Here is a 23,321-nt window from a genome sequence, read left to right as displayed (position 1 = left end):
CCGTGTTCCCAGCACAGGGCCATGCCCGGAGTACAAGCTGAATAAATAAGTGGGAGCTATTAGGGCTGTGTTTACACATTTTCAGTGTAGTAGCTAATGTTTATTGAGGCAATGTTTCTCAAAATGATCCTGCATATTTACTTCTATGTGAACCACCTTGTTATGAATTGAGATGTGTGTTATAAATGCAGATTCACAGACCTCACTTCAGACCTGCTGAATCGGAAGCTCTGGGTGGGGGGACCCTGGAGTGTGCATTGTTTTTCACAAGCTCCCCAGATGATCCTGGTGCCAATAAAAGTGTGATAACCCTTGGAATAGATTCATTCACAGTCAGAAGTAGAATTTATAGCATTTAAGCAAGTTTGCAACGGTCTCATGGACTTATTAAAATAGCAAAAAAACTATCCAAAAGGTTAAAACCCAGGGCTGCCAATGCTGTTGGGTAGTAAGTCAATGACTAAAAATACAAGCTAATATTGATTATTGAGTAGTATCAGTTTCTGTGTATACATAACAATCATCATCAGCTCCCTTAATTCTGGGAGGTGGCTAGATTTACCTGCAGCCTTCCCTCTGAGACTCCACCATGACATCCTTCCTTCCCTGCCTGCTACAGGTGGAATCACTGACCTCAGAGTTGTCTGCTGAGCGCAGTTTCTCAGCCAAAGCAGAGAGTGGGCGACAGCAGCTGGAACGGCAGATCCAGGAGCTACGGGGTCGCCTGGGTGAAGAGGATGCTGGGGCCCGGGCCCGCCAAAAGATGGTCATTGCTGCCCTTGAGTCTAAGTTGGCCCAGGCTGAGGAGCAGCTGGAGCAGGAAAGCAGGTAGGTGGGAGCAGAGGCCATGGGTGGAAGGAGACCTCCACATTCTGGTCCGTGAGAGGAAGGGGAGCTGTGTTACAAACATCTGGTTTAGAAACATCCAAAAGGCATCATAATATTAATGATTTTGGCCAGGCACGGTGGCTCACGCCTGTAATCCTAGCACTCTGGGAGGCCGAGGTGGGTGGATCACTCGAGGTCAGGAGTTCGAGGCCAGCCTGAGCAAGAGCAAGACCCCGTCTCTACTAAAAATAGAAAGAAATGATCTGGACAGCTAAAAATATATATAGAAAAAAAATTAGCCAGGCATGGTGGTGCATGCCTGTAGTCCCAGCTACTTGGGAGGCTGAGGCAGAAGGATTGCTTGAACCCAGGAGTTTGAGGTTGCTGTGAGCTAGGCTGATGCCATGGCACTCTAGCCTGGGCGACACAGTGAGACTCTGTCTCAAGAAAAAAAAATTAATGATTCTGATTTCCTATATCATTTAGGATGCTTTGGGCTGCAAGTAACTGCAGTTCCACTAAGAGTATGACTTACACAATAATGCAGCAGTTAGCTATAGCTGTGTAACAAACCACCTAAAACTTAATGGCTTAAAACAACAACAATTTATTATTGCTCATGAGTCTTTGGGCTGGCTAGTAAGTTCTACTGATCTGAACTTGATGGGCTTCACTTATACATCTTTGCTCAGCTGAGGGTCAGCTAGATGGATTTGCTCATCTTGTCTGGACTCTAAGTCTAAGGCCTTGCCTGGGACAACTAACTTGTCTCTGCTCCATGTGGCCTCTCATCTTCTAGCAGGCTAGCCCAGGACTGTTCATATGGCAGAGTTAACGTTCCAAGGGCAAGGGAAAGTGTTAAAGACTTCTTGAGGCTTGCACTTGGAACTGGTACTGTCACTTCTGCTGCATCCCATTAACCAAAGCAAGTCACGTGCCTAGCTGAGATCCAAGGGATTGAGGAAATAGATATCGCTGCTTGGTGGGAGCAGCCACAAAGTCATATTGTCAAGGGTGTGGCTACAGAAAGGAATGAGAATTGGGACAGTTTCTTTCATGAATCTATCACAAAGGGTAATGTCTTTTTCTTGCATAAGAAGTATGGAGCCAGGCAGCCAAAAGATGCTAGGACTCAGTGCCTGTGTAGTTTCCTTGGTCTCCCTCATGGTTACAAAATGGCTGCACATACACCAAGCACCACACCCATACATGTCCGTGTTCAGAGCTGGGAAGCAGCAATAGTATGACACTGAAAGAGTTGTCACCTCCAGTTACTGGAACAACCAGAAACATCCCCATAACATTCCCAGTTGAGAATTAAACTGCTAATTAAACTAAGAGAATATTTATGACTAAGCCTAGTACATGTGGCTTTTCTAATACAATACATTTTTCTATTATTTGGTACTATTCAGCAACAATAATTATAACAATACTAATAGTTCCCACTTACTGAGGACTTACTATACATCAGGTACTGGACTACCTGTATATACCTGTGTATCACATAATCCTTGTGAGAGAAGGACCATTGTAATCTTTATTTTATATATAGGAAAACCAAAGCAGAGATGAGCTGTAAATCTAGGATGCCTGACTCACAATTCAGCATCTCTGCCATCATCTGGTTGGGGAGGAATGTTGCTATATACCAAACGAAGTATAAGGTTCCCTTTTGTGTTTGTTCATTCATTTAACAAACATGTTAAGAGTATGCTGTTTACCCTCCCATGCACTGGGCACTGGAGAAATGATGAAGAATTAGACATTCCTGGTCCTTGCTCCCATGGAGGGCATGGTCTGGTGGGATTCCCCACCTGAGCTAGACTCAGGAGTTACCTTTGTCACTGAGTCTCCACACATCCCTCCTTTCAGACCAGGGCTGTCCCTTCACTCCACAAGGAGAAAGACTTCCAAGCTGGACATGGCAACAAATGCCTATCAACTAGGAGGGCTGGGGGACACAGATGAAGGAGAAGCTGGATCAACCTGAGATGGGGTGATTTGGGAAGGATTTCTAAAGGAGGAAACGCTTGAACTGGGCCTGGCAAAAATGAGAAGATTTCTAGGGCATGGAGTCCCAAGCAGAGTGGCAGCCTCAGGGGAGGGTATGGGAGGCATCAGGGCATTTGGAAGAGTGCGATTGGTTCTGGGAGTCTGAGACCCAGGAGAGGGATCATGGAGGCAAGGGAAGTAGAAAAGGCTTGAACCACACAGCCTCAAATGCTGGGCTGAGGAACTCTGTCCTGGGGGCAGTGAGGAGCCATGGGAGGGCTGTGAGCTGGGGAGGGGCAGGGACAGCTCTAGGTATAGAAAGACCCCTCTGGGGCCAAGTTGAGAATGGACTAGAGAGAGACAGGAAGCAAGCTGAGAGGTCTGGAAGGAGCCTGGAATGATGGTCCCAGCAGAAGATGAGGCCTGAGCTAGGGCTGGGGCTGTGAGGATGGACAGGAGGCGATGAAGAAGAGAAATCATGGGGCAGAAGGGGTGGAGCTGAGAATGGATGGGCTATGGGATGTGAAGGGGGAAGAAGACAGTGTTTGTGGTTAAGGCCTGGTGACTGGGGGAATATTGGGGTTTTGTGGGGAAGGTGCTGAATTCATCATGGGACATGGTGAGGCCTCAGGGACAGACAGAAGGAAACAGCCCCAGAGGCTTATAGGAGAAGTAATTCTCAGTCCACAGGGTGGCCATGGGCCCCAGTGTGCATAGGAAATGTGGTTTGAGGTCTTTGAAGAGGCCTTCGAGAAGCTAATGGATACGCAGGTCTTAGCCCCTCCACTATACATTATACAGATGAGGAAACTGAGGTTCAGGGGAGGTAAGTGACCTGCTGAAAGTCACCCTGTGAACAAAGAATGGCTAGTTGATCTATAGCCGGAGGAGTCTCTCCCCTGCTTCCCTTCCCACTGCTTAGTTCCCTCCAGCCCTGTGTCTACCTCTCAGCACAGCTGGGCTGCCTTGTCCAGCTGTGGCTGCCGAGCACTGCCCATTGCTAGGGGTCTCATCACATGGACTTCACCCTGGGTGTGATGGTCCATACAGGGGAGGACAGGTATAGAGGCAAAAGAATTTTCCTTCCCCCTCTGAAGGTTTGAGTCTGTTGAAATAAAGTGACAAGAAATAGATTAATGAAAGAAAATTCATACAAATTTGTTAATGTGCATAAGCATGGAAGCCATATAAAATATGAGACTCAAAGAAAAGCCAGAATGGTTGAGGCTTAAATACCCTCTTCATAGGGGAGGGAGAAATGGAGAATGTAGGCAATTGTGAAGGATAGCAAATAAATTTAAGGGGGAATGAATGGGCCCAAAGAGTAGACAGTAGTTTGTAAATGATTCTCTTTGGAAACTGAATGGGACCAAGTATATATTTATTTTAAATCACAGTATCACAGGAGACGTTTTTAGAAACTCAGGTATCGTAGTACAAGTCAAGGACATAGATTCCCTGGAGAAGGGAGCCTGGGTGTCAGTATCTGGCTCAAGAAACTGTGGGAGCCAGTTGAGGGGCAGGAAAGAGGGAAGAGGCCAGCCCACTGGAGGAGGCTATGGGGACAGAACCCCAGGTTGAGTGCCTCTACTGAGATGGCTCCTCATCCCTCCCTTCAGAGAGCGCATCCTCTCTGGCAAGCTGGTGCGCAGAGCTGAGAAGCGGCTAAAAGAGGTGGTGCTCCAGGTGGAGGAGGAGCGGAGGGTGGCCGACCAGCTCCGGGACCAGGTAAGCAGCTGACATCATTAAGGAGCAGTAAGGAGTGGGAACATTGACTGAGAAATAGCACAGTCCATCTCTGGAAGCAGTGAGCTCTCAACACAAGAAGCAACTTGCAGGTGCTGGACTACAGCTGAGTGCAGATACCATCCTGGGGTTTGGCCCATCAGCAGAGGGTTGGAATCAGTGACTTTGCAGTCCATAAATTCTGGCATCTAGGAAGGGCCCTGGTAGGGAGCTGAGGCTTACAGGATAAGGGAAGAAATTAAACCATACCCAGAAGCTAGACCAGGACTAAATAACAATAGATAATGTTTATTGAATGCTTTCTACATGCTAGGCACTATGCTAAAGACATAACATGTAGTACATATCAGAACGGTATGAGGTAGGTAATATTATTTCCCCTGTTATTCAGGTGAGGAAACTGAGGTGCAAGAAGGTAAAGTAACTTACTCAAAATTATTTAGCTAGTAAGAGGTAGGGTCAGAGTTCAAACCTCAGCACTCTAGCCCCAGAGTCTGTTCTTAATTATTTATTGAGCAGTTATTGTGTCACAAGCAACTGCTTTTTAAAAAATACACACTTGCATTTTTTCACAGGTGAGGAAACTGAAACTTTAAGAGTGAATATGATTTGCATCAAATTCACAGAGTTAGTAGGTGGATAGAACCTGGATCCAGATCCCAGGTCTGTCTGGCTAGACAACGTCCCAGTGCCCTTAAAAGCTCAGCTGTGCTTCTTGATTTGCCATTCATTGCACAAACAATTATTGTGCACCCACTACATGCCAGGAACTGTGCTAGGCATTAGGGATGTGGATGTGAATGAGACAGAGGAGGTCCCTGCCTCCATGGAACTCACATTTTCAGCATAGGAAAAAGCATAGTAAATCTATAAATAAAGATACTTACAGACTGTGACAAGGGCCATGAAGCAAAAAAGAATGAAGAAAGAGAAAGACACAGAGTACTGGGGGATCTTCTTTAGATTGGGAGGTCAGGAAGACCTCTCTGAGGAGGTGAAATTTGAACTGAGACCTGAATTTGAATTGAGGAAGAGCCAGGCAGAGGGAACAGCAAGTTCAAAGGCCTTAAGTATGGAAATAAGCTTGGTGAGTTCAGAGCAAAAAGCAGACCAGTATGGTTGGAGAGAAGAATGGTGTGATAATAAATGAGGTCAGATCATGTGTATTCCCTCCCTGGAGGCAGGGTCTGGGGAGGATCTTAGTGAAGTTGGTCTGGACAGTGGGTTTATGGGAAAAAGAGAAATGGATAAGAATAAGACCCTGCAGGGCCTGGAATGCCAGGCTCAAGGGCTGGAACCTTGTCCCAGTGGTACTGGGGATCTAGGAAAGGGTTGTGAGCATGGAGGTTCAAGGTCAGCTCTGAGCATAAAAAGACCCCTCTGAGGACATGTGGGGGATGGCCTGCAGGGGAGAGATTAGACGCCAGGGTGGCGGCTGGTGTGAGGGCCTTAGGAGAAAAGGATAAGGCCTGAACAAAGAGCAGGTGACAGGTCAGAGAGAGTCAGGGGAGAGGGGGATGGAGCTGAGGATTAGCGGGCTGGTGAGGAGGGAAGGGGTGAGGAGAGTACTCAGAGATATGACCCAGTGCCCTTGCTCCTGCCAAGCTGGAGAAGGGAAACCTTCGAGTCAAACAGCTGAAGCGGCAGCTGGAGGAGGCTGAGGAGGAGGCATCCCGGGCTCAGGCTGGCCGCCGGAGGCTGCAGCGTGAGCTAGAGGATGTCACAGAGTCTGCAGAGTCAATGAACCGCGAGGTGACCACGCTGAGGAATCGGCTTCGGTATGGCTGCCCCACACATATGCCTGATGGGTGGGCAGTACCCTCACTCCATAAACCCCAGGAATGCCTTGCCAGAGGGGGAAATGGGGTCCATGGGTGTATAGGGGCACGGGAACAGGAGCTGTGATTGCGGAGAGCCAGATTCAGGTGACTTCTCTTTCTTCCCACCCTCATTTCTTTCTCGGTCTCATCTGTGTGCTCTCCCTTTTCTCATTTTGTACCTCCATCTTTCTGCCCATTCCCTACCTCTCTCTGTCCCTTTGTCTCACTGTCCCCCATCTTTGTCCCCCTAAATATCTGTCCCCATCCCTCCCCCCTTCTCTCTGTCCCCTGATCTCTCTCTGGTCCCACCATTTCCTCTCTCCATTTCTCCCGGTCTCATCTCTCTGTTCCTCTCTCTTCCTCTCATTTTGTTCTCTCTCTCTCTCTCTCTCTGCTCCCCTCTCTTCATCTCTGTGTCCTGGTCTCTCCTCCCCACAGACGAGGCCCCCTCACCTTCACCACCCGCACGGTGCGGCAGGTCTTCCGACTAGAGGAGGGCGTGGTATCTGAAGAGGAGACTGAGGAGGCAGAGCCTGGGTCTGGGCCACCACCCCCGGAGCCTGAGGGGTCCCCACAACCCCAGCCCCAGTGACCCCACCCTGCCTCCAGATACACTAACAGACAGGACCCAGGTCCCTTCCTCCCTGGCCCCTGTGGGCACATGTCCCAGGAACCCCACTGTCTGGCTTCTTGCACTTTGGAAATGGTGCCACTCTCTGGCACTTTGGCATTTATCAACTCCACCCTGGGCCCCTGAGACTTCCCATCAACCAATGACCCTTGAACACAGAGAAGTGGCGCTCTCTTGCATGTGGGGAAATTGGGTGCAGTCGGAGAGCTGTGGTCCCATCAGCTCCTCATCCTTCCTTCGGTTGTTAATGATCTTTATATATTAGGAGCAAGATGGGCTTCCCTGCCCTACTCAGACAGTGCTCCATTTCCTCTGCTTCTTCCACCCTTCCCCTCCTCCATCCTCCCCTCCCTCCCTCCCTTGGTCTTTCTTCTTCTCTGCATCTCTCTAGGATTCTTGCTCTCACACTTTTGTATCTCCACGTAGCCACTCTCCTTCCCCCATTTCTGTCCCTACCCCTAAACTTCTGAGTGACTGAAGCTTGAGCCCCAGGCCTTCACCAGCCTGGAACCCTTGCAAGGAGCAGGAGCAGGACAAGGAGACCCCTCTCACTCCCCTCCTACGCCATGCTCTGCCCTCCCTTCTGGTTGCTCTTGTGTGATCAAGGTTTGGGGTTTCCCTGGAGGGCTGGAGGAATCTCCCTTACCCTCCCAGCCTCCGGGCTCTGGCAGTAATAAACTCCAACCCCCAACTGGACCCTTCACGGTGGCTGTGTGTGTTCCTGCAGGGGGTCTCTGATGGGGGGAGGGATGGCCATGGGCTTCTTCAGCCTGCTGGGACTGCAGATGGGGTTCTCATCCTAGCTGTGCCAGTTCTCTGGGGGGAACCTCCTGGGGACCAGGCGCTTAATGGGAAATAACTCATTTCCTCCTCACCCCAATGGAGATTTTCCCTCCATTATACAGATAAGAAAACTGAGTCTCAGAGCAGTGTTGTCTCTGACTCCAAGCCCCCCAGTGAGTGAGTGCCAGAAGGGGTGCCTCACTCCAGCCAATTCTCCAAGTCTTTGCAAAAACATGACAGCAGTGACCAGTGACCATTTGTGCTGGGTGCCATGCTAATTTGTGTCAACCCTCAGCACAACCTTACAGGTGGGGATTTCATTGCTCTCCAGTACCCAGAATGGTGCCTGGTGCACAGTAGGCATTCAGTAAATGTTTGATGAATTACTGAATCACACCCATCCCATCCTTTTAGAGTGGTGGCAAGAGGCCCAGAGAGGATGAGCAACTTGTCCAAGACACACAACTACTAAGAAGTAGAAGCAGAGTTTAAGCCCAGGCAGTCTGGCTTCTGAGTCAGCAACACAGAGCGTGGGACCCTCAGCCCCTGAGCGCACAGTGGGACCAAGGTCGAGCCCTCCTCTGGGAACTAGCCACCCTCCTCTAGGGGCTCACACCCCTCAGACTCATTCCTCACAGACTTTTGTTAGGAGTGTTGATCCGCACTTTTACTATCATGGAAACTGAGGCAGACACTTGCCCCAAATAGAGTGTCCCTGATCACGGGGATGTCTGGACCACCAAAGTCCACACCCTTGTTACTTTAGCCCCACTCTTGAAGTCCCGATCCCTCTGGGTACCCCCAACTCCAGTCAACATGGCTTCCCAGCAGACGAATGGGAGGCAGCTTTTAAATGAAAAGGAAACTTTTATTTTGGTGGAGAGTGAAAGGGTGGGTGGGAAAGGGGCATGACACTTTTTCTTTGGGGGGGGTGACATGCGGCAGCTTCTGCATTGGGCGGTTCATGCACCCAGGGTGGGCGTAGGGGAGGCTTGGGGGAGAGGCCTGCCGACCCCTCCCTCCCTGCCCTGCGGGTGGGCTGAGAAGACCCGCCGTTAGCACCAGAGTTGGACGATTTGCAGACCTCCCCTCCCCACACTGACTCCGGACCCCGCCCCCATCCCTGAGAGCGCCCCCTCGCCACTCCCCCCCTCGCCAGGCCAGGCCCGCCCCGCCCACATTTGAGTGAGAGAAACTTATTGCTGTGTGTGTGTGTGTGTGTGTGTGTGTGTGTGTGTGTGTGTATGTGTGTGTGTGTGTGTTGGGGAGGGTGAGCCGCAGAGCTCAGGAAGACCCCCCCCGCCATTCGTTCCTCCCCAATCGCCCCGCCCCCTGCCCCGTGTCCGTGCGTTCCCGGAGCGCAGGAGGGGTGCGACATGCGTGTGGGGGGCGCGTCATGCAGCGCATGCGTGTAGGTGCAGGCACCCTGGCGGCCGGGGGGAAAAGGGGAGCCGGACTTAGAAATAGTCCCTTTAGCTCGCTCTCTCTCCCTCCCCGAATCCCACACTGTTGACTTGGGGGAGGGGGAGAAGGGACGAGAATCATGTTTGTAGAAGTTTATGATTGTGGTTATTTTCAAAAGCTGAACTAAAAAGCTGGGTACGTGTGGTGGATTGGCGAGCAGGGGGGAGACGCTGGGAAGAGGTCAGTACCCTTTGGAAAAGACCCTCACCCCCTTTCCCCCGCCCCATTCGGCTTTCGTGAGGGTCAGGGGAAACTGGGGGCTTTTGAAAGAAGTTGAACCCTTTGGCAATATAATCAGTCCCCACCCCGTACCCTGGTGTCAGGAGCCCCTAGCCCTTTGCCCCACCCCCACCAGAACCCGCCCCACCCTCACCCCTGGTTCACCAGGGCTTAGGGTCCGAGGGAAGGATGGGGGGACTCAAAATGCCCCTTGCATAGGAATCGTTGCATCAAGAATCACGCCCAGTGACGCCCCTCGCCCACCCTCGGGTGGGGGTAGGGGATTCCTGAGGCCGTGGGAGCAGAGGGAGGGAGGTTGCTAATTCCGCGGGCCCCCAGCTCCAAAAGGGGGGTCCGCTAAGGATTCTGGGACCGGTGTGGTCTCTGGGCTTGGGGGAGGTAGCGCATCCTTGAGCCAGGATGGGATGTGAGAGATGATTTTCCACCCGCGAGCACGGCGGGGCGAGGAATGCCGGGGACGAGAAGGCTGGGGTGGCAGCAGGGTTGTGTGTGTCGTTTCCCAGGCTTCTGATATCCCAGCGTTTCTCCACTCGGGCACGGTCTGTAGGATCACTTGTGGACTACTTTAAATGGAAACACTTTTAACCTATAAAAACGGTGTCCTAGCCGAGCAGCAGTACCTGGAGGTACAGGCCTATGTGCAAAATGTGCACATTAAAGACAAAACTTTTAAAGCAAATGTTTGTCCTTGTACTGCCTAAAACTTTAGCACACCACCAGGGGTACCAATATGACCCTCTGGGAAACTGGTGTCCGTGAAGAGGGTAAGTCTTGGGCACCATCTCAGGGAAGGGGCTTTGGGGGTGTGGGGAGGGTTAGGCTTGAGAAAGGGAGGTGCCTGGGTTCCCTGGAATTACAGACAAGTAGAGCCTATTTTGGAAGTTCTAGCCTCAGGGGAACCTCGGGTGGATGACTCTGATGTTAGGGATTTGGGGGGTCTGGGGGAGCAGGCCTGAGGATTTGGGGTGTCCAGGAAATGTCAGAGTTGTGGGAAGGACTTGGAGCATCCCAAAGGCTGAAATTGAGCTGAAGAGCTGGGTGAAGTCTTGGAGGTCTGAGAAGTGCTGGGATGCAGTCCAGGGAATTTGGTGGGGGTGTCTGGGGGAGGCGGGTAGCATCTGTGTGCAGAGGTTAAGTCCCAGGAGTGTGTGGGGATTTGGGGGGCGGGGCGCCAGGGTCAGTTTCGGGAATTCTGGGTGCAGGTCTCGTGTCCTGGGAATGGAGGGGGTGGGGGGATTTTGTGTGCTAGGGCCAAATCATCCCAGGAAATCTGGGATGGGAGGTCTGAGTCCATGCAGCAAGAGTAGAGGCGAGCAGATCCCTGGGGAAGGGGGAGGATGAGAGGGTGAAACTCACCAGCGGGATCCCCCTACAGGCTGAGGGAGCAGGCCTGCAGCCCACCCCCACGCCGCAGCCCACCCTCTGAGCTCAGCTCCAGTTTTGGGCTTGGGTAACTGTTCCTCCTTCCCCCTACGTTATTTCAAGTTTTTTTGTTTTTCCTGCCCACGATGGGTTGGTTGCCCTCCTGGGGTGAAGAGTAGGAGGCCAGCCCGACCCCTCTTGAGGGGCCAGCCCCCCTCCTAGGTACCCCTTCCCTCAAACTCGAGCGTGCAGCCCCTGGCGGCTTATTGCTGACGTGGAGTTGGAGTAGGGGGTCCAGGATAGGGGGCATGCAGTGTGGGGGGAGGTGCCCCAAGATGTAATTGGCATAATTTGGACTTATTTACACGAGTTGATGGGAGGGGGGTGTCCTATGGCTCATGGAGACCTGAGAAGGCTTTTTTTAGGGGGAGGGAAGAGTTGGGGGGACAGGCTTTGGCCCCTCTCCCTCCATCCTGGGGGCCCAGGTTGGGGGTGGTGAGGGGCCCGGGGGTGTCTGCTGGCGTCATCATCTCGGTTGCATATTATTAATGACTTTGATTTTTTTAAAAAACCCATTCCCCCACCCCCCACCCCCAGCTCCTTTGACCTTCTTCCTGGTCACCCCCGAGTCCCCCCACAGGGGGGAGGGGAGCGCTAGAGGATGGAGGGCAGGGTAGGGGGAGCGCGGCGGGTGGCCCGGGGAGAGCCAGGAGGGGTGGCAAGGGGCGCGAGGCGCAGGGACACCCCGCTCAGGCCCGCGATGCTGCTCAGGCTGCGGGATTTCTCGTAACCTGGGGAGGGAGGGCAGAAACACCGGGAGGAAGCGGAGATGGGGGCGGATCCGACAGACAGAAAGACCCCCCCAAGACAGGGAGAAGAGACAGAGAACGAGATGGAAGGAGAGGGCAAGAGATACCCAGACAGAGAGACAGAGACAGAGAGAGAGAGGGATGGTGGGCAAGACAGAGAGGAGAAAAGACAGACACGGAGACACAAAAAAACAGATGGCAAGAGACAGAGAGGGACAGAGGCGGACCAAGGAGATGGAGAGAGAAAGCGAACAAATTGAAGAGTCAGTCAGCATCGACGAGGAAGGTTGAGACATTGGGGAGGGGGGAGAGACTCAGGATTAGGAGGCGGGGTGGTGCCCACCGAGCCTCCCCGCCCCACCCCCCCGCGGCCCCACCCCCTCCCGACCCCCCCCCCCCCCGCCCCGTAGGTCCCCCTCATCTGAGGCAAAAAGGTGGGGGCAGCGAGGCGAGATGGTGGGCGGCAGGGGCATGGGGAGGGCTGGGTGGAATGCATGTAGGGGAGCAGCCGGTGCGGGGGGCTGGGGGGAACCGGGTGGGGCCAGGGTGGGGGCTAACCTGGATGTAGGGAGCAGAGGGAAGGGGGGTGGGTCTGTGAGGGGCCGAAAGGAGCAAAGCCGGCTGTGCCCTTGGGGAGCCGGAGAACTCCAAGAGCAGGCGTCATCTGAGGGTTCTAAGTGGGGTGGGGGGATCTTTAAAGGGTCCAAGAAGGCTTTGGGCTTCTGCTGGGTGACGGGAGGTCTCCAACAGTGCCCCATAGCTAATGCGATCCAAGATCCAGGAGCAGTTTGTGTGGTTTCCGCAAAGCTTCAGAGCTCTGCCGGCCTCTGGGGGGAGTTCTGTGTCTTTTATATGCAGTGCTAAGGGGGCTGTCCGGACAGGGGTGCCTTGACGGCAGGAGAGAGGGCTTGGGGGGTTTGAAGCCCAGTATCTTGGGGACACCCCCTCCCAGCCATTCCCAATTGCTAACCTGGGGGGAAGGGGCAGGGGGGGACCGAGGGTCTCGCGAGGTCTCAGGCGGTGACAAGAGCTGGGGACAGAAATACACAAGAGTCACGGCGACGGGAGGAGGATCAGGGGGAACCCCCCAACACAGCCTCACTGTTGGGGGGACGGAGAAACGCCCGGATCTCTTCCTCCTCTCTGGTGTTTTCCGCGGGAGGGGAGCAGTGAAATGGGGGCAGCTGAGACATCAAATATGGAAGGAGCTTCCGGGGTGGCTGGAGGGAGGGGGCAGGGGAGGGGGGATAGGACAAAGGATGGGAGGAAGTGGGGACCAGGTGGGGCGTGTTGGGCTTAGGTGGTTGGTGAGGGAAGGTGTAGGAGAAAGGGGCAGGGGTGGGGGGCAGGCTGGGAGAGAGGGAGCATCTTGGGAGAAGGTCCTTGGGGGGACAGCTGGGGAGGGAATGTTGTGGAGGAAGAGAGTCTTGGGGGAAGGAGGGGTGGGGTGATAGGGGAAAGAGGGTCTTGGGGCAGGATAGGAAGAGGGGCGTGGGGCAGGGGAGGAGGAGCCCGGGCATCGGGCATGGGAGGCAGATTCAGTCAGCCCCATCAGCTCCAGCCATGATTTGAGTTCAATGAATGGATTTTGGCATCATAGGCAAGAGAAGCAGGGACCTCCCCCACCCAACCACCCCCACCCCAATCCTCCCTCACCCAAATTCCCAAATCTTCCCCAGACCCCCTCCCCATTAATTCCACGGGGGCCCTTCAGACCTGGGGGTGGGAAACAAAAGGGGGTAAAGGACTGGGTGCAAGCAGGACGGGTTAGACGGGAGCGGGGAGGGGGTAGGAATGAGATGAAAATGGACGATGATGGGGGGTTGCAAAAAGGAGAGGTGGAAGGATGGAACCAGAGGAGCCAGACAGTCCCCTCTGGACTGCGAGCCTGGAAACCTGGTTCTTGTCCCATCTGCTCTGTGGCCTGGGGTGGTTGGTCATGGCCCTCCCTGAACTGCTGTGAAATGTGAGGGTTTAGCCAAGGCCGTCCCGGAGGCTCCCCAGACTTCCCTATGCCATCTCCTTAGGCTGTGGACAAAGATCCTCTAGGATGTGTCTGTATTTCTAAGGAAGAGTCCACAAGTTTGTGGAGTAAGAGAGGGATCAAATACCTTCAGGTGGCTCCCATCACATCTAAGATCAAATCCAGCCTCCGCACCATGACCACAACACCCATCGTGAGCTTTCTCCCCAGCCTCCTCCCACACCCTTCTCCCCTCTGCTACTTGGCTGCAGCCACACTGCCCTCCCTGCTGTTCCTTAACAAGCCAGGCTCATCTCATCCAGAGCCTCAGGGCCCGTCCCACTTGCTGTTCCTTCCGCCTGGCTGGCCCTTTGCATCCTTCAGGTTTCGTGTCACCCGCTCAAAGAAATCCTCTGCAGACGTCCTTAACGGACATGGCCAGAGTAATTAGCTTGTGCTTTTCTCTTTTTCTTAATTCTTTTCTGCTTCCTCCAATCAGAGGTTGGCAGGTAGTAAGTCTTTTTGGCTACGGGGGCCATACAGTCTCTGTCACAATTATTCCACTCAGCTGTGGTAGCCTAACATTGGCTGTGTTTCAATACAGCTTTATTTACAAAAAGTTGGCTGAAAGATTTGGCCCTCAGGCCGTATAGTTTCACAACCTAGATTTGAATGGCTGTCTACAGCCATGCCGCCCTGAATGCTCCCGATCTCATCTGAGCTCAGAAGCTAAGCAGGGTCGGCCTGGTTAGTACTTGGATGGGAGACTGGAAGCTGTGATGGCAGATGCTTGCTTTGTTCACGGCAAAGCTCCAGTGCCTGGAACTGTGCTCCTAACGATTAGATTAGTTGCTGAACGAATGAATGACTGAATACATGAAGGAAAGGAGCTAGGGGTTGGCTAGGGTTGTTATTAACAGGACAAAACAACGTATGTTAAATAAAATATCTAGCATGTGGTAAGTGCTTGGTGGTGTCTTCCTGTCCCCCTCACCTCATGGCACAGCCATCACTCCTGCCTCCTGGCCTCCAGACTCTCCTTCTGGGTGGCCCCAGAGCTGCCCTGCCCCAGGCTCCTGGACAAGGTCCCAGCCCCCAGCCTGCCCGCTGCTTCCCTGCCACAACTCTACCTCCTAGTCCCTCTCCCCCTAGGACATGGCTCCCAGGCTGTTAGTGTGGTTCCCTCTAGTCTCTACTACTGGGATCACTGCGGCTGCTGGCAGAACCCTGCGGTGCTGTAAGTCTCAGCCTAGCCATCCGGAGTCCCTGTGCCCTCTCCCGCCCTGGGGAGCTTTGTGCGTTCCTCTACTGTGCTGCCTATGCTGCCTCCCTTTTAGCATGTGTCACCTCAACAGTGACTTTCTAGGTCTGTGTCTGCCTCCCCGTCCAGACTGGAAGCTCCTGGAGGGGGTGGATTTTGTTCACGGCTGAGCTCCCTGTGCCCAGCACCCGGGGCACGTGGGTGCTGAGTGCTCGCAGGGGAGTGGGCAGGCAGCTGAGCCTTTCTCACCCCATCCTGCACCCAGAAAAGCGTCCTGGGTGTGCACCCTGTTTCCCTGATTAAATAAAAAAATCCAAGGGGGAGCGGTGTGCAGAGAAGGAGATGTTGATGGGGGAGGATGGGCCTCCGTCGTGAGGGCAGGGTGGAGGTCAGGGCGAGGCGTGGGAGGCAGGGTTGGGGTTAGTGCTGGGGGTTAGCAGGGGGCAGGGTGTGTCCTGGGTGTGGGGTCAGTGTCAGGTGCTGGGGTTAAGTGGATGAACTGTTTAGTGAGGGGGCGGGAGCCTCGGTCAGTGGGGGATGCATGTTCTCAGAGGGGTTAGTCAGGAGGGGGGGGGAGTCAGGGGGATCAGAGGGTGGGGGCTACTTACCCCGGGGGGAGGGGGTTCGTCCATTAGGGGGATATCCAGGCCGCAGCGTTGGCGTTGAGATCGGGCAAGAAGCTTGGGGGGCCTGGCTTACGCCAGTCTAGGGGGAGCAGTGGGGGAGCACCGGTGGCTGGGGGTTGGGGAAGAGGCCAAAGGGGAGGGGGGAAATGGACATGGAATAAAGACAGGTGAAGGGTCAGTGGTAAGGAAACTTGGGGCAGGTGAGGGGATATATCTGGGAGAGAGGCAGTTTGGGACAAGGGAGGAGAGAAGGGAAGTCCAGAGCCTCCGCCCCCATCACCCTCCCCTCCCTCCCCTGGACCGGGGAGAGAGGGAGGGTCCCGGGGGCCAGCGGATGGGCCTCACCTTTTCTGATGGAGCCATCAGGGGAAGGGGCATAGTCGGTGAGGAGGAAGCAGGCCCGGTCCCGGCTGTAGCGGCCCCGGCTTCCGGGAGTGATGGGACTCTTGTCCTCCGGGGACATGGCGGGCTGGTCGATGGCTGGGCAGTCCTCATGGGCGAGAGCAGCTGCCGCTGGATCCCCATTGGGGCGGGGATCTGCATCCCAAGGGGATCAGACAGAGACACAAAGGAGAGAGTGAGGTGTGGGGAACTCGTGGCCAGGGCATGAAGGTCTGAGTGGGTGCTGGAAGAGTTGGAGGAGGATGTTGGATGCTAAAGTGCAGATTCAAGGCCAAGGTGTTGGGAAGGGCAGGGTTGAGAGTGGGATATCAAGAGGGTGTGGCCGGAGTGTGTGGAGGGTTGAACATGGGGGCAGGGCATTGTGTAGGGAAGGGTGGGCAGGGTGAGAGTTGGAGTGGCTGGTTGAGGGAGGGTGTGAAGTGCTAGGAAGTGGCAGGCCAGGTGGCTGGGTGGGTGAGGGGTGTCTGGAAGGATGGCTGGGGGCAGCGAGCTGGGTGCCGGGTGGTGGTGGTTGGCTGAAGTGAACTGTGGTGGGCTTGGCTGGGGCCGATGAGAAGCAGGTTGGAGAGGACGCAGAAGGCTGGGAAGTGGCTGTTTGGGGACAAGTACTGGGTGCTGGAAAGGGCACTGGGGAAGGGCTGGGAAGGTGATAGATGGGGGGGCAGTGGGGGTCCCCTAGGCTTTGGCTCGAGCTATTTTTAATTGGTGTGAAACTGGGTCAGTGGCTGAGGGAGCAAGATGGGGGCCAGGCGGCCCCGCTTCCTTTCTCGACCTACTTAAGGCTTGGGGGTGGGGCCCAGCAGCCTTGCCCTCCCTCCAGACACCCATCGCTGCCTCCGAGGCACAGACTCCCCCGGGAGGGACACACACACACACACACACAGGCAGTCAACTTTCTCCCCCCCACCTCCCCCCTGCTCCATCTCTTCCTCTTAGCAACAGCTCCACACACCTCTCTCCCAGGCCCTCTCAGGCTGCCCCCAGCAAAGCCCACGGGGCCTTGTTTCCAAGTCATCCTCCTGTCGCCCTGGCCTCTAAATCTTAGTTTTGAAGCCTGTCTTCCCTTCTTGGTCTCACTGTTGTTAAAACCTGAACTCTCAGCCGCTCTCTGCCTCGATGGCCCCTCTGAACACCTAGGTTGCAAGTCCGTTTCTCCTGAGACTCTTTCACACCAAATCTATGTCTGTCCCTGCCTCCTCCGTGGCCTGAGCTCTGGCTGCTCCTTTCTTCTCTTCCCCCTCTCTGCTGCTGACCGCCCGGTCTCGGAACCTCGGCAGCTTCCTCCCGGTCCTCCCGCAGGCCTCCACCTGTGCCCCCCACCTGTGCCCCCCGCCCCCACCCTCACGCCCAGCCTCACCTGCCCGGTTGATCTCAATCACCTCCTCCTGAGCCAACGGGCAAGGCTCGCCAGGGGCCGGCAGAGGAGGCAGCCCCATGATCCCCAGCCCCCCCGCTCCCCCCCTGAGCAGCCCGGGGTGCGTGTGGGGCCCCGGGGGGTAGGCCCCGGCCACAGTCACCCCCATGGAGGGCGGCGTGATGGGTGGCGGTGGGCTGATGCCACCGCTGCCGTGGTGAGGGTGGGGTGGAGGTGGTGGGGGTGGGTCGGGCTTGCAGTAGTTGGGCGAGCCAGGCTGCGGGGGCCGGGGGATGTGTTTGTTCTTCTTCTTGGGCAGCTTCTGCTTGGCCATGGCCAGCGAATAGTACATGCCAAAGTTGTTGACAATGACGGGCACAGGCATGGCGATGGTGAGCACCCCCGCCAGAGCACACAGCGCCCCGACCAGCATCCCTGACCACGTCTTGGGGTACATGTCTCCATAGCCCAGGGTCGTCATGGTGACCACAGCCCACCAGAAGCCAATGGGGATGTTCTTGAAGTAGGTGTGGTTGGAGCCCAGGATGTCATCGGGGTCGGCGCCAATGCGCTCAGCGTAGTAGATCATGGTGGCAAAGATAAGCACCCCCAGGGCCAGGAAGATGATGAGCAGCAGGAACTCGTTGGTGCTGGCGCGGAGCGTGTGGCCCAGCACACGCAGCCCCACAAAGTGCCGGGTCAGCTTGAAGATGCGCAGGATGCGGACGAAGCGCACAACCCGGAGGAAGCCCAGCACGTCTTTGGCGGCCTTGGAGCTGAGCCCCGAGAGGCCCACCTCCAGGTAGAAGGGCAGGATGGCGACACAGTCGATGATGTTGAGGCTGCTCTTGAGAAACTCCACCTTGTCCGGGCAGAAGGTGATGCGCATGAGGAACTCAAAGGTGAACCAGACCACGCACACGCCCTCCACGTAGGTCAGGAAGGGCTCCGTCTCCACTTCCACATTGGTGATGTTCTCCGGGGGAGCCCCGGGGATCGGAGAGGCCTGGGTCACCGTCTTGTTGCTGATGTGGATGAAGCCCTCATGGGTCTCCAGGCAGAAGGTGGTGATGGAGATGAGGATGAAGAAAAGCGAGGCGAAGGCCACATACTGTGGGGTGGGGCAGGAGAGAGAGGGGGAGAGGTGACCTAGGCATCGGGTCGACCAGAATCTCCAGAAAACCATTCAAGTGTCCCCCTCCCCAGCTTCCTAGGCTCAAGCCCCAGGTGGAATCCAGGTGTCCCAACCCTCTGGCTCCTTCCCTTCCAGCATCCTGTTCTCCCCTTTAAAGCTAACAAAAGGGGACAGAAAGGAACAGAAGCAGTGGGAGAGGAGCTGGCCCCAGCAGACGCAGCAGATGGGCAGCTTTTTCCTTGGCAACAGCATTCCTGGCCCCTCACTGGCTCCTGGACCACCTCCCCCAACCCTCCTGTTCCCTGTGTCCTATCTCAGGGTTCCCTGGCAGGGTCCTAGGGTTCTGCTATGGGACGAGGGCCAGGGGCCCTAAGGTCACACACCCTCTTTCTCAGGAGCTTTGGGGCTCAGCTTGGAGCTGGGGGAAGGGGAGAGGGTGGGTGGGGAGGCAGAATCGAGAGGTGCTTAAGAGTCAGAAAGTCTGGGTTTGAATCTGGCTTTTAACCTGCCAAACTTGGGCAAGGAGATTGAGCTTTCTGAACCTCATATTTTTACGAGAGTGTTGTGAGGATTGAACTACATGAGCGTACAAAGGGCTTCACTCCAAAAACAGTGCTTGGCCCAGTGCCTAGAACACAGTAAGCAGGTCTGAGCTGTTATTAGGGTACGGGAGCATCAGTCAGTGGGGGGCAAGGTTGAGGCCTCCCCCAGACAGGACAGGGAAGGAGTGGAACCACAGAGGGGTGGGGGGGTCAGGCCTCTAAAGGGGGGGGGGTTAAAGGGTTAAGGCTGCAAAAAGGGAAGAGGCTAGAGAAGGAGAAGGGGGCAGGCTTTAAGGCTCTGGAGAGTAAGGGAGAGTCAGTGTGGGAGAGGGCAGTGCCCGGGCCAAAGAGAGGTGGGGGGCATCATTTTTCCGAGGTGCAGAGAATTGGGAGGGAGGTTCGGGGGCCATTTCAGGGTAGGGGGAGGACAAGAGTCCTGCTGCACAGTGGCGTGGGTTTTGATGAGAGCCTTGAAGAGGAGGAGCAGGGTCAAGGTCTGGAGAAGGAGAGGAATGGGTCAGGCCCCTGGAGGGGACAGTGGGCTTGATCTAGGAAGATAAGTGTTGGAGTAAAGACAGGGCTTTTTTTCCATGCATCCTCAAGTCCCAAAGAGGGGGCTTTAATCAGACGGGTAGCGCAGGAGGAAGGCCAGTGTTGGGCCTCAGAGAGGACCCCGGGCCTTGGAGTGGGCCAAGGGCCAGCACTGTCCCTTTGCATCTACCTTCCTCCACGGGGGTGGGAGGGGGGCTCTGGCCTTGACTTTAATCTGAAGTGCAGAGTGGGGGCGAGGCAGTGTCGGGGCCACAGAGGGTCCTGGACCTTGGGGGGAGCAGGGGATCAGCGCTGGCCCTCTCTGTACCCCTCTCTTCGTTTCTCTGCAGTGGTTTAAGAGGCCAGAGGCCTCCGCAGAGCGCATGCCCGGTGCTTCCCCGCCCCCTCCGAGCTGGGCGCGCGGAGCAGGCTGCGGCACCGCAGTGGGGGCGGGCCGGCTGGGCCGGGGGGCGGGGCACACGGCGGCCAGCACCGCGGACAGCTCCCCCGCCGCAGTGCGCAGCCGCACCGGCTGGGAACCGTCTTAACTCCTTCGGGCCGGAGCCAAGCAGGCAGCGCGCAGCCGCAGTGCTGCTGCTTCCCGGTGGGAGGCCACGGGCCAGGAGCTTAATTAACTCCTTCCCTCCCAGGGCAAAAGGGAAGGTGGGCACCCGCCGCAGTGCGCAGGTGCAGAGGCTGGACCGCGTCGGGCTGGTTTAACCCTTTGCCCCAGGGTGGCTCAAAAGCAGAAGGAGTAGGAGGATTCGCCTCAGCTCCCAACTCTCCCAAGCAATATCACTTGGAGGCTGGAAGGTGCTTGGCACACCGTGGACACTCAAAAACATTTGCGGAGTAAATGAATGACCCCCGTAGCTGTCCCGGACCCCTAGCCTGAACATCCCAGGAAGACTCTACCTTCATCCTCCCCCTCACCTCAGCACCCTTCAGTGGGGTCAGAGGAGGGAAGGGCACCGCAGGCAGCCGAGGGATGGAGCCGCTCAGAGGCCTGAGGGGGCATCTAGGGCCATGTCCCTTCTGCACCTCCTATTCCCCACCTCCCCCCACTCAACCCCAAATCTTGTCAACTCAGCGCTTCCCAGGGACCAAACTTTATGCGGTGTCTCCGGCCCCCCTCCCCCTCGTTCCCTCCCCCGGCGAATGCGGCACTGCGGCTCCTCGTCCTTCCCAGCTCAGGACGCGGCACGGTGGGGGGAGGGGGCTGGGACCTGCTCCTCCGGGTGTTTGGGTCGCCAGGAGCTTAGAAGGGTGCCTTGGGATCCTTCTTCTTCTCCCCTCCTTCCAATTTCCCCCATTTTGAACTGCCCCCCTCTTTTTTCCCACTTTCTGCCTCGGGGTCTGTGGGACAGGGAGGAAGTTAGTAGGAGGAAGAGGCTCAGGGAAGAACGAGGGGGGAGGGTAGCCATTTAGCCTGGTAAGTTACAGAGGCTTGAGGAAAGTTTTCTGGGAAAGATGGAGAGAGCTTTGGGAGATATCTGGAATTTTGAGGGAGATAAGGCTGGAGGAAAGACAAGGCTGGGGTGTGGGCTCTTTGGTTCACTCTGGTAGAAGAGAGAGTGAGGGGCCCAGTCCTGGGCTTTGGACCAGGAGGGCTTGAGAAAGGGAGATGGCAGGGCAGGGGCAAGGGGGCGGGGCAGGTGGAAAGATCCCAAGGCAGGGTAGAAAGAAATGAAAGCTATTTTGAGATGAAAGTTTTGGGGCTGATGACTTGAGGAGGGGAGGGGTCCAAGGTTTGAGGTTAGATAAAGTTCTGGAGCAGGAGAAAAAGTCACTTAACAGAATAACAAAGGGGACAGGGGGTTTTGGAGAGGGGAGCCCGGAGATAGAGTGGGCTGTGCAGTTTAAACCATGGAAGGGAAAATCTGCAAGAGTCTGTGGATGAGGAAGAGCAGTTCTGGGGGACACATGGGGACTCTGCAGAGGAAAGGCATACCGTGGGGACTCCCGGGGCTTCTGGAGACACTGAGGAGTGCAAAAGCCTTGGGGGAAGTCTGGAGCTTTATGGGGAAAGTCCTTGGGATGGGAGTTGATGCGGAGGAGGCCAGAAAAGAATGAGCCCAGAGGGCGCTAGGAGGTTGGGGGGGAAGGTGCCCCAAGACTCAGTGTTTCAGTGAGGGGAACGGGGAAGTGTCCTGGCTAGAGTAAGTGCTTTGTAGGTTCAGAGGGGTCCAGGAGGTTCCCAGGTTGGGATGGGGGAGTCTTCTGAGACTCTGAGAACAGAAGAGGTGGGGCGGGGGGTAAAAAATATCCAGGAAGGTTCAAACTTGGAGAGAGAGAGGTCTTTTGGGAGAGGAGCCAAAGAGAATCAGCGGGGTGTTGGGAGAGACTGAGAGCTGAAGAGGGGGCTGCAGAGAGCCTGGAGGGGGCAGGTGGGAAAGTGGAGGGACAGTGTTCACGGGGCTTAGGTCACTGAGGGTTGGGAAGGGATGTCTTCTGAGGGACTAGGGCTGGTCCAAGACAATGAGGGCTGGAGGGCGGCCAAGAGTGGTGAGAAGATGTTTGGAGGGGCTCAGTAGCCTCACCACCAGGGAGGTCTGTGAGGGGTCGGGGGAAAGCAAGGTTGAGGGTGTTCAGAGGAGCCAAGGAAATTCACGGTGGAGAGGAAGTTTCTAAGGGTCTAGGGTGGCCTGAAGACGCGGGGGGGGGGATCTGGGAGAGTCTGAAGGTTGGAGATACGTCTCTGGAGGATCTGAGGGATGGCCGAGAGAGGGGGTGTGTTAAGAGGGGTACAGAGGACTCAAGACAAGGGGAAGAGGCTTCTAAGACACTAGGAGGCCTGGAGAGAACAGGAGAGGTTGGGACGGGCTGCGAGATGCTAAGGGCCGCGAGGAGGCTGGGGCGCTCCTGAGAATCTGGGGGCACCCGGAGAAGCGGGAGTGGGGTGGATGGGGACTCTGAGAGTGCGCTCACCCTGGCGGCCCGTGACGAGTAGGGGTCCTCGAAGAGCGCCCACACGCGGGGCTGCCAGCGGCGCCACCAAGTGCCGCCTGCGCCGCCCGCGCCCCCCGGCGGTCCTCCGGCGCCGCCGCCAGCGTCCTGGAAGCAGAGGCGCTTGAGCTCGCCGCCCGCACCGTCCAGGCCGCCGCCGCCCGCACCCGCCTCATCGTCCAGGCCTCCGTCGTGGGCGCCCGCGGCGTTGGCGGCGTTGGCGGCGCCCGCGGGGTCGGGTGCCTCGAAGGAGTCGAGCGCCTCCTCGGCGTCTCGGTGCTGCCGGTAGGTCATCCAGCAGCAGGCCTCCACGTCGGTCTCGTCGATGCCCCAGAAGCCGAGCTCCTCCTCGAAGAGAGGCCCGCACACGTCGGCCGGGCAGTGCAGCTTGCCGGTGCGGTAGTAGTTGAGGACGTAGGCGAAGACTCCCGGGTGCCGGTCGAAGAAGAACTCGTCGGCGCCCGGGTCGTAGTCGAAGCGCGCCGCCGCCTCGGGCTCCGTCAGGCCTGCCAGCCGCGTCCCCGGCAGGGTACGCAGCGTCGAGCGGTACGTCTCATGGCGCACGCCGCCCACGTTGATCACGATCTTGCCGCTGTCGCCACCGCCGCCGCCGTGCCGCCCCATGGCCGCCGCCGGCAGCCCGGGGCATGGCTCGGCGCGCTGGCCCCCGGGCCCGCGGGTTGCCTGGGGGCCCGCCGGGGACGCGGCGGGGCCGGGCTGCGCAGGCTGCTGCTGCTGCAGCGGCGCCGGTGGCAGCGGCGGGGGCAGCGGCGGCGGGGACTCGGGCGGCTGCGTCGGTGGCGCCGGCTGCTGCTTGCTGGCCCCCTGGCGCCCGCGGAAGGACGAGACGCAGACTGAGCTCAGCATTGGATGGGGGGCGGGG

General features: G+C 56.5%; 2 protein-coding genes across 11 annotated transcripts in view; one reads left to right on the top strand and one right to left on the bottom strand.

Annotated features, from left to right (window-relative positions):
* The window catches only part of MYH14 (myosin heavy chain 14), a 78,038-nt gene extending 70,322 nt beyond the window's left edge, over window positions 1-7,716 (top strand). For all 6 annotated transcript variants that reach the window (XM_045531080.1, XM_045531081.1, XM_045531084.1 and 3 more), the window contains 4 exons: window positions 620-828; window positions 4,443-4,551; window positions 6,175-6,347; window positions 6,828-7,716. In XM_045531080.1, the coding sequence (XP_045387036.1) occupies window positions 620-828; window positions 4,443-4,551; window positions 6,175-6,347; window positions 6,828-6,981 (645 nt within the window). In that variant the 3' untranslated portion in view covers window positions 6,982-7,716. The remainder of the gene's footprint in view (window positions 1-619; window positions 829-4,442; window positions 4,552-6,174; window positions 6,348-6,827) is intronic.
* Window positions 7,717-11,523: 3,807 nt separating this feature from the next.
* KCNC3 (potassium voltage-gated channel subfamily C member 3) lies at window positions 11,524-23,305 on the bottom strand. 5 transcript variants are annotated; one of them, XM_045531076.1, is made up of 5 exons: window positions 22,421-23,305; window positions 17,288-18,395; window positions 15,874-16,065; window positions 12,649-12,708; window positions 11,598-11,660 (listed from the first exon to the last, which is right to left on the bottom strand). In XM_045531076.1, the coding sequence occupies exons 1-4, from the start codon at window positions 23,303-23,305 to the stop codon at window positions 12,692-12,694; spliced, it is 2,202 nt and encodes a 733-aa protein (XP_045387032.1). In that variant the 3' UTR covers window positions 11,598-11,660; window positions 12,649-12,691. The 5 variants fall into 5 exon arrangements, with proteins under 5 accessions (XP_045387034.1, XP_045387032.1, XP_045387029.1 ...); XM_045531073.1 differs by lacking the exon at window positions 11,598-11,660 and adding an exon at window positions 15,511-15,637 and having other exon boundaries at window positions 12,134-12,708; XM_045531074.1 differs by lacking the exon at window positions 11,598-11,660 and adding an exon at window positions 15,511-15,607 and having other exon boundaries at window positions 12,134-12,708.
* Between the last annotated feature and the right edge of the window lie 16 nt (window positions 23,306-23,321).

The sequence above is a fragment of the Lemur catta genome, chromosome 19 (genome assembly GCF_020740605.2).
Source record: "Lemur catta isolate mLemCat1 chromosome 19, mLemCat1.pri, whole genome shotgun sequence".
In the NCBI taxonomy this organism is placed as follows: domain Eukaryota; kingdom Metazoa; phylum Chordata; class Mammalia; order Primates; family Lemuridae; genus Lemur; species Lemur catta.
The sequence above is the reverse complement of the archived record's forward strand: the minus strand, read 5'-3'. Positions and strand labels throughout refer to the sequence as shown.

Coding starts and splice junctions, on each gene's coding strand:
- KCNC3 (XM_045531078.1), bottom strand. CDS start 23,305: ATGCTGAGCTCAGTCTGCGTCTCGTCCTTCCGCGGGCGCCAGGGGGCC. Junction 18,396..22,420: donor ACTCGTCACGGGCCGCCAGG/GTGAGCGCACTC, acceptor CCCACCCCACAG/TATGTGGCCTTCGCCTCGCT. Junction 11,661..15,873: donor TGATGGCTCCATCAGAAAAG/GTGAGGCCCATC, acceptor CTCCCTCCCCAG/GTTACGAGAAATCCCGCAGC.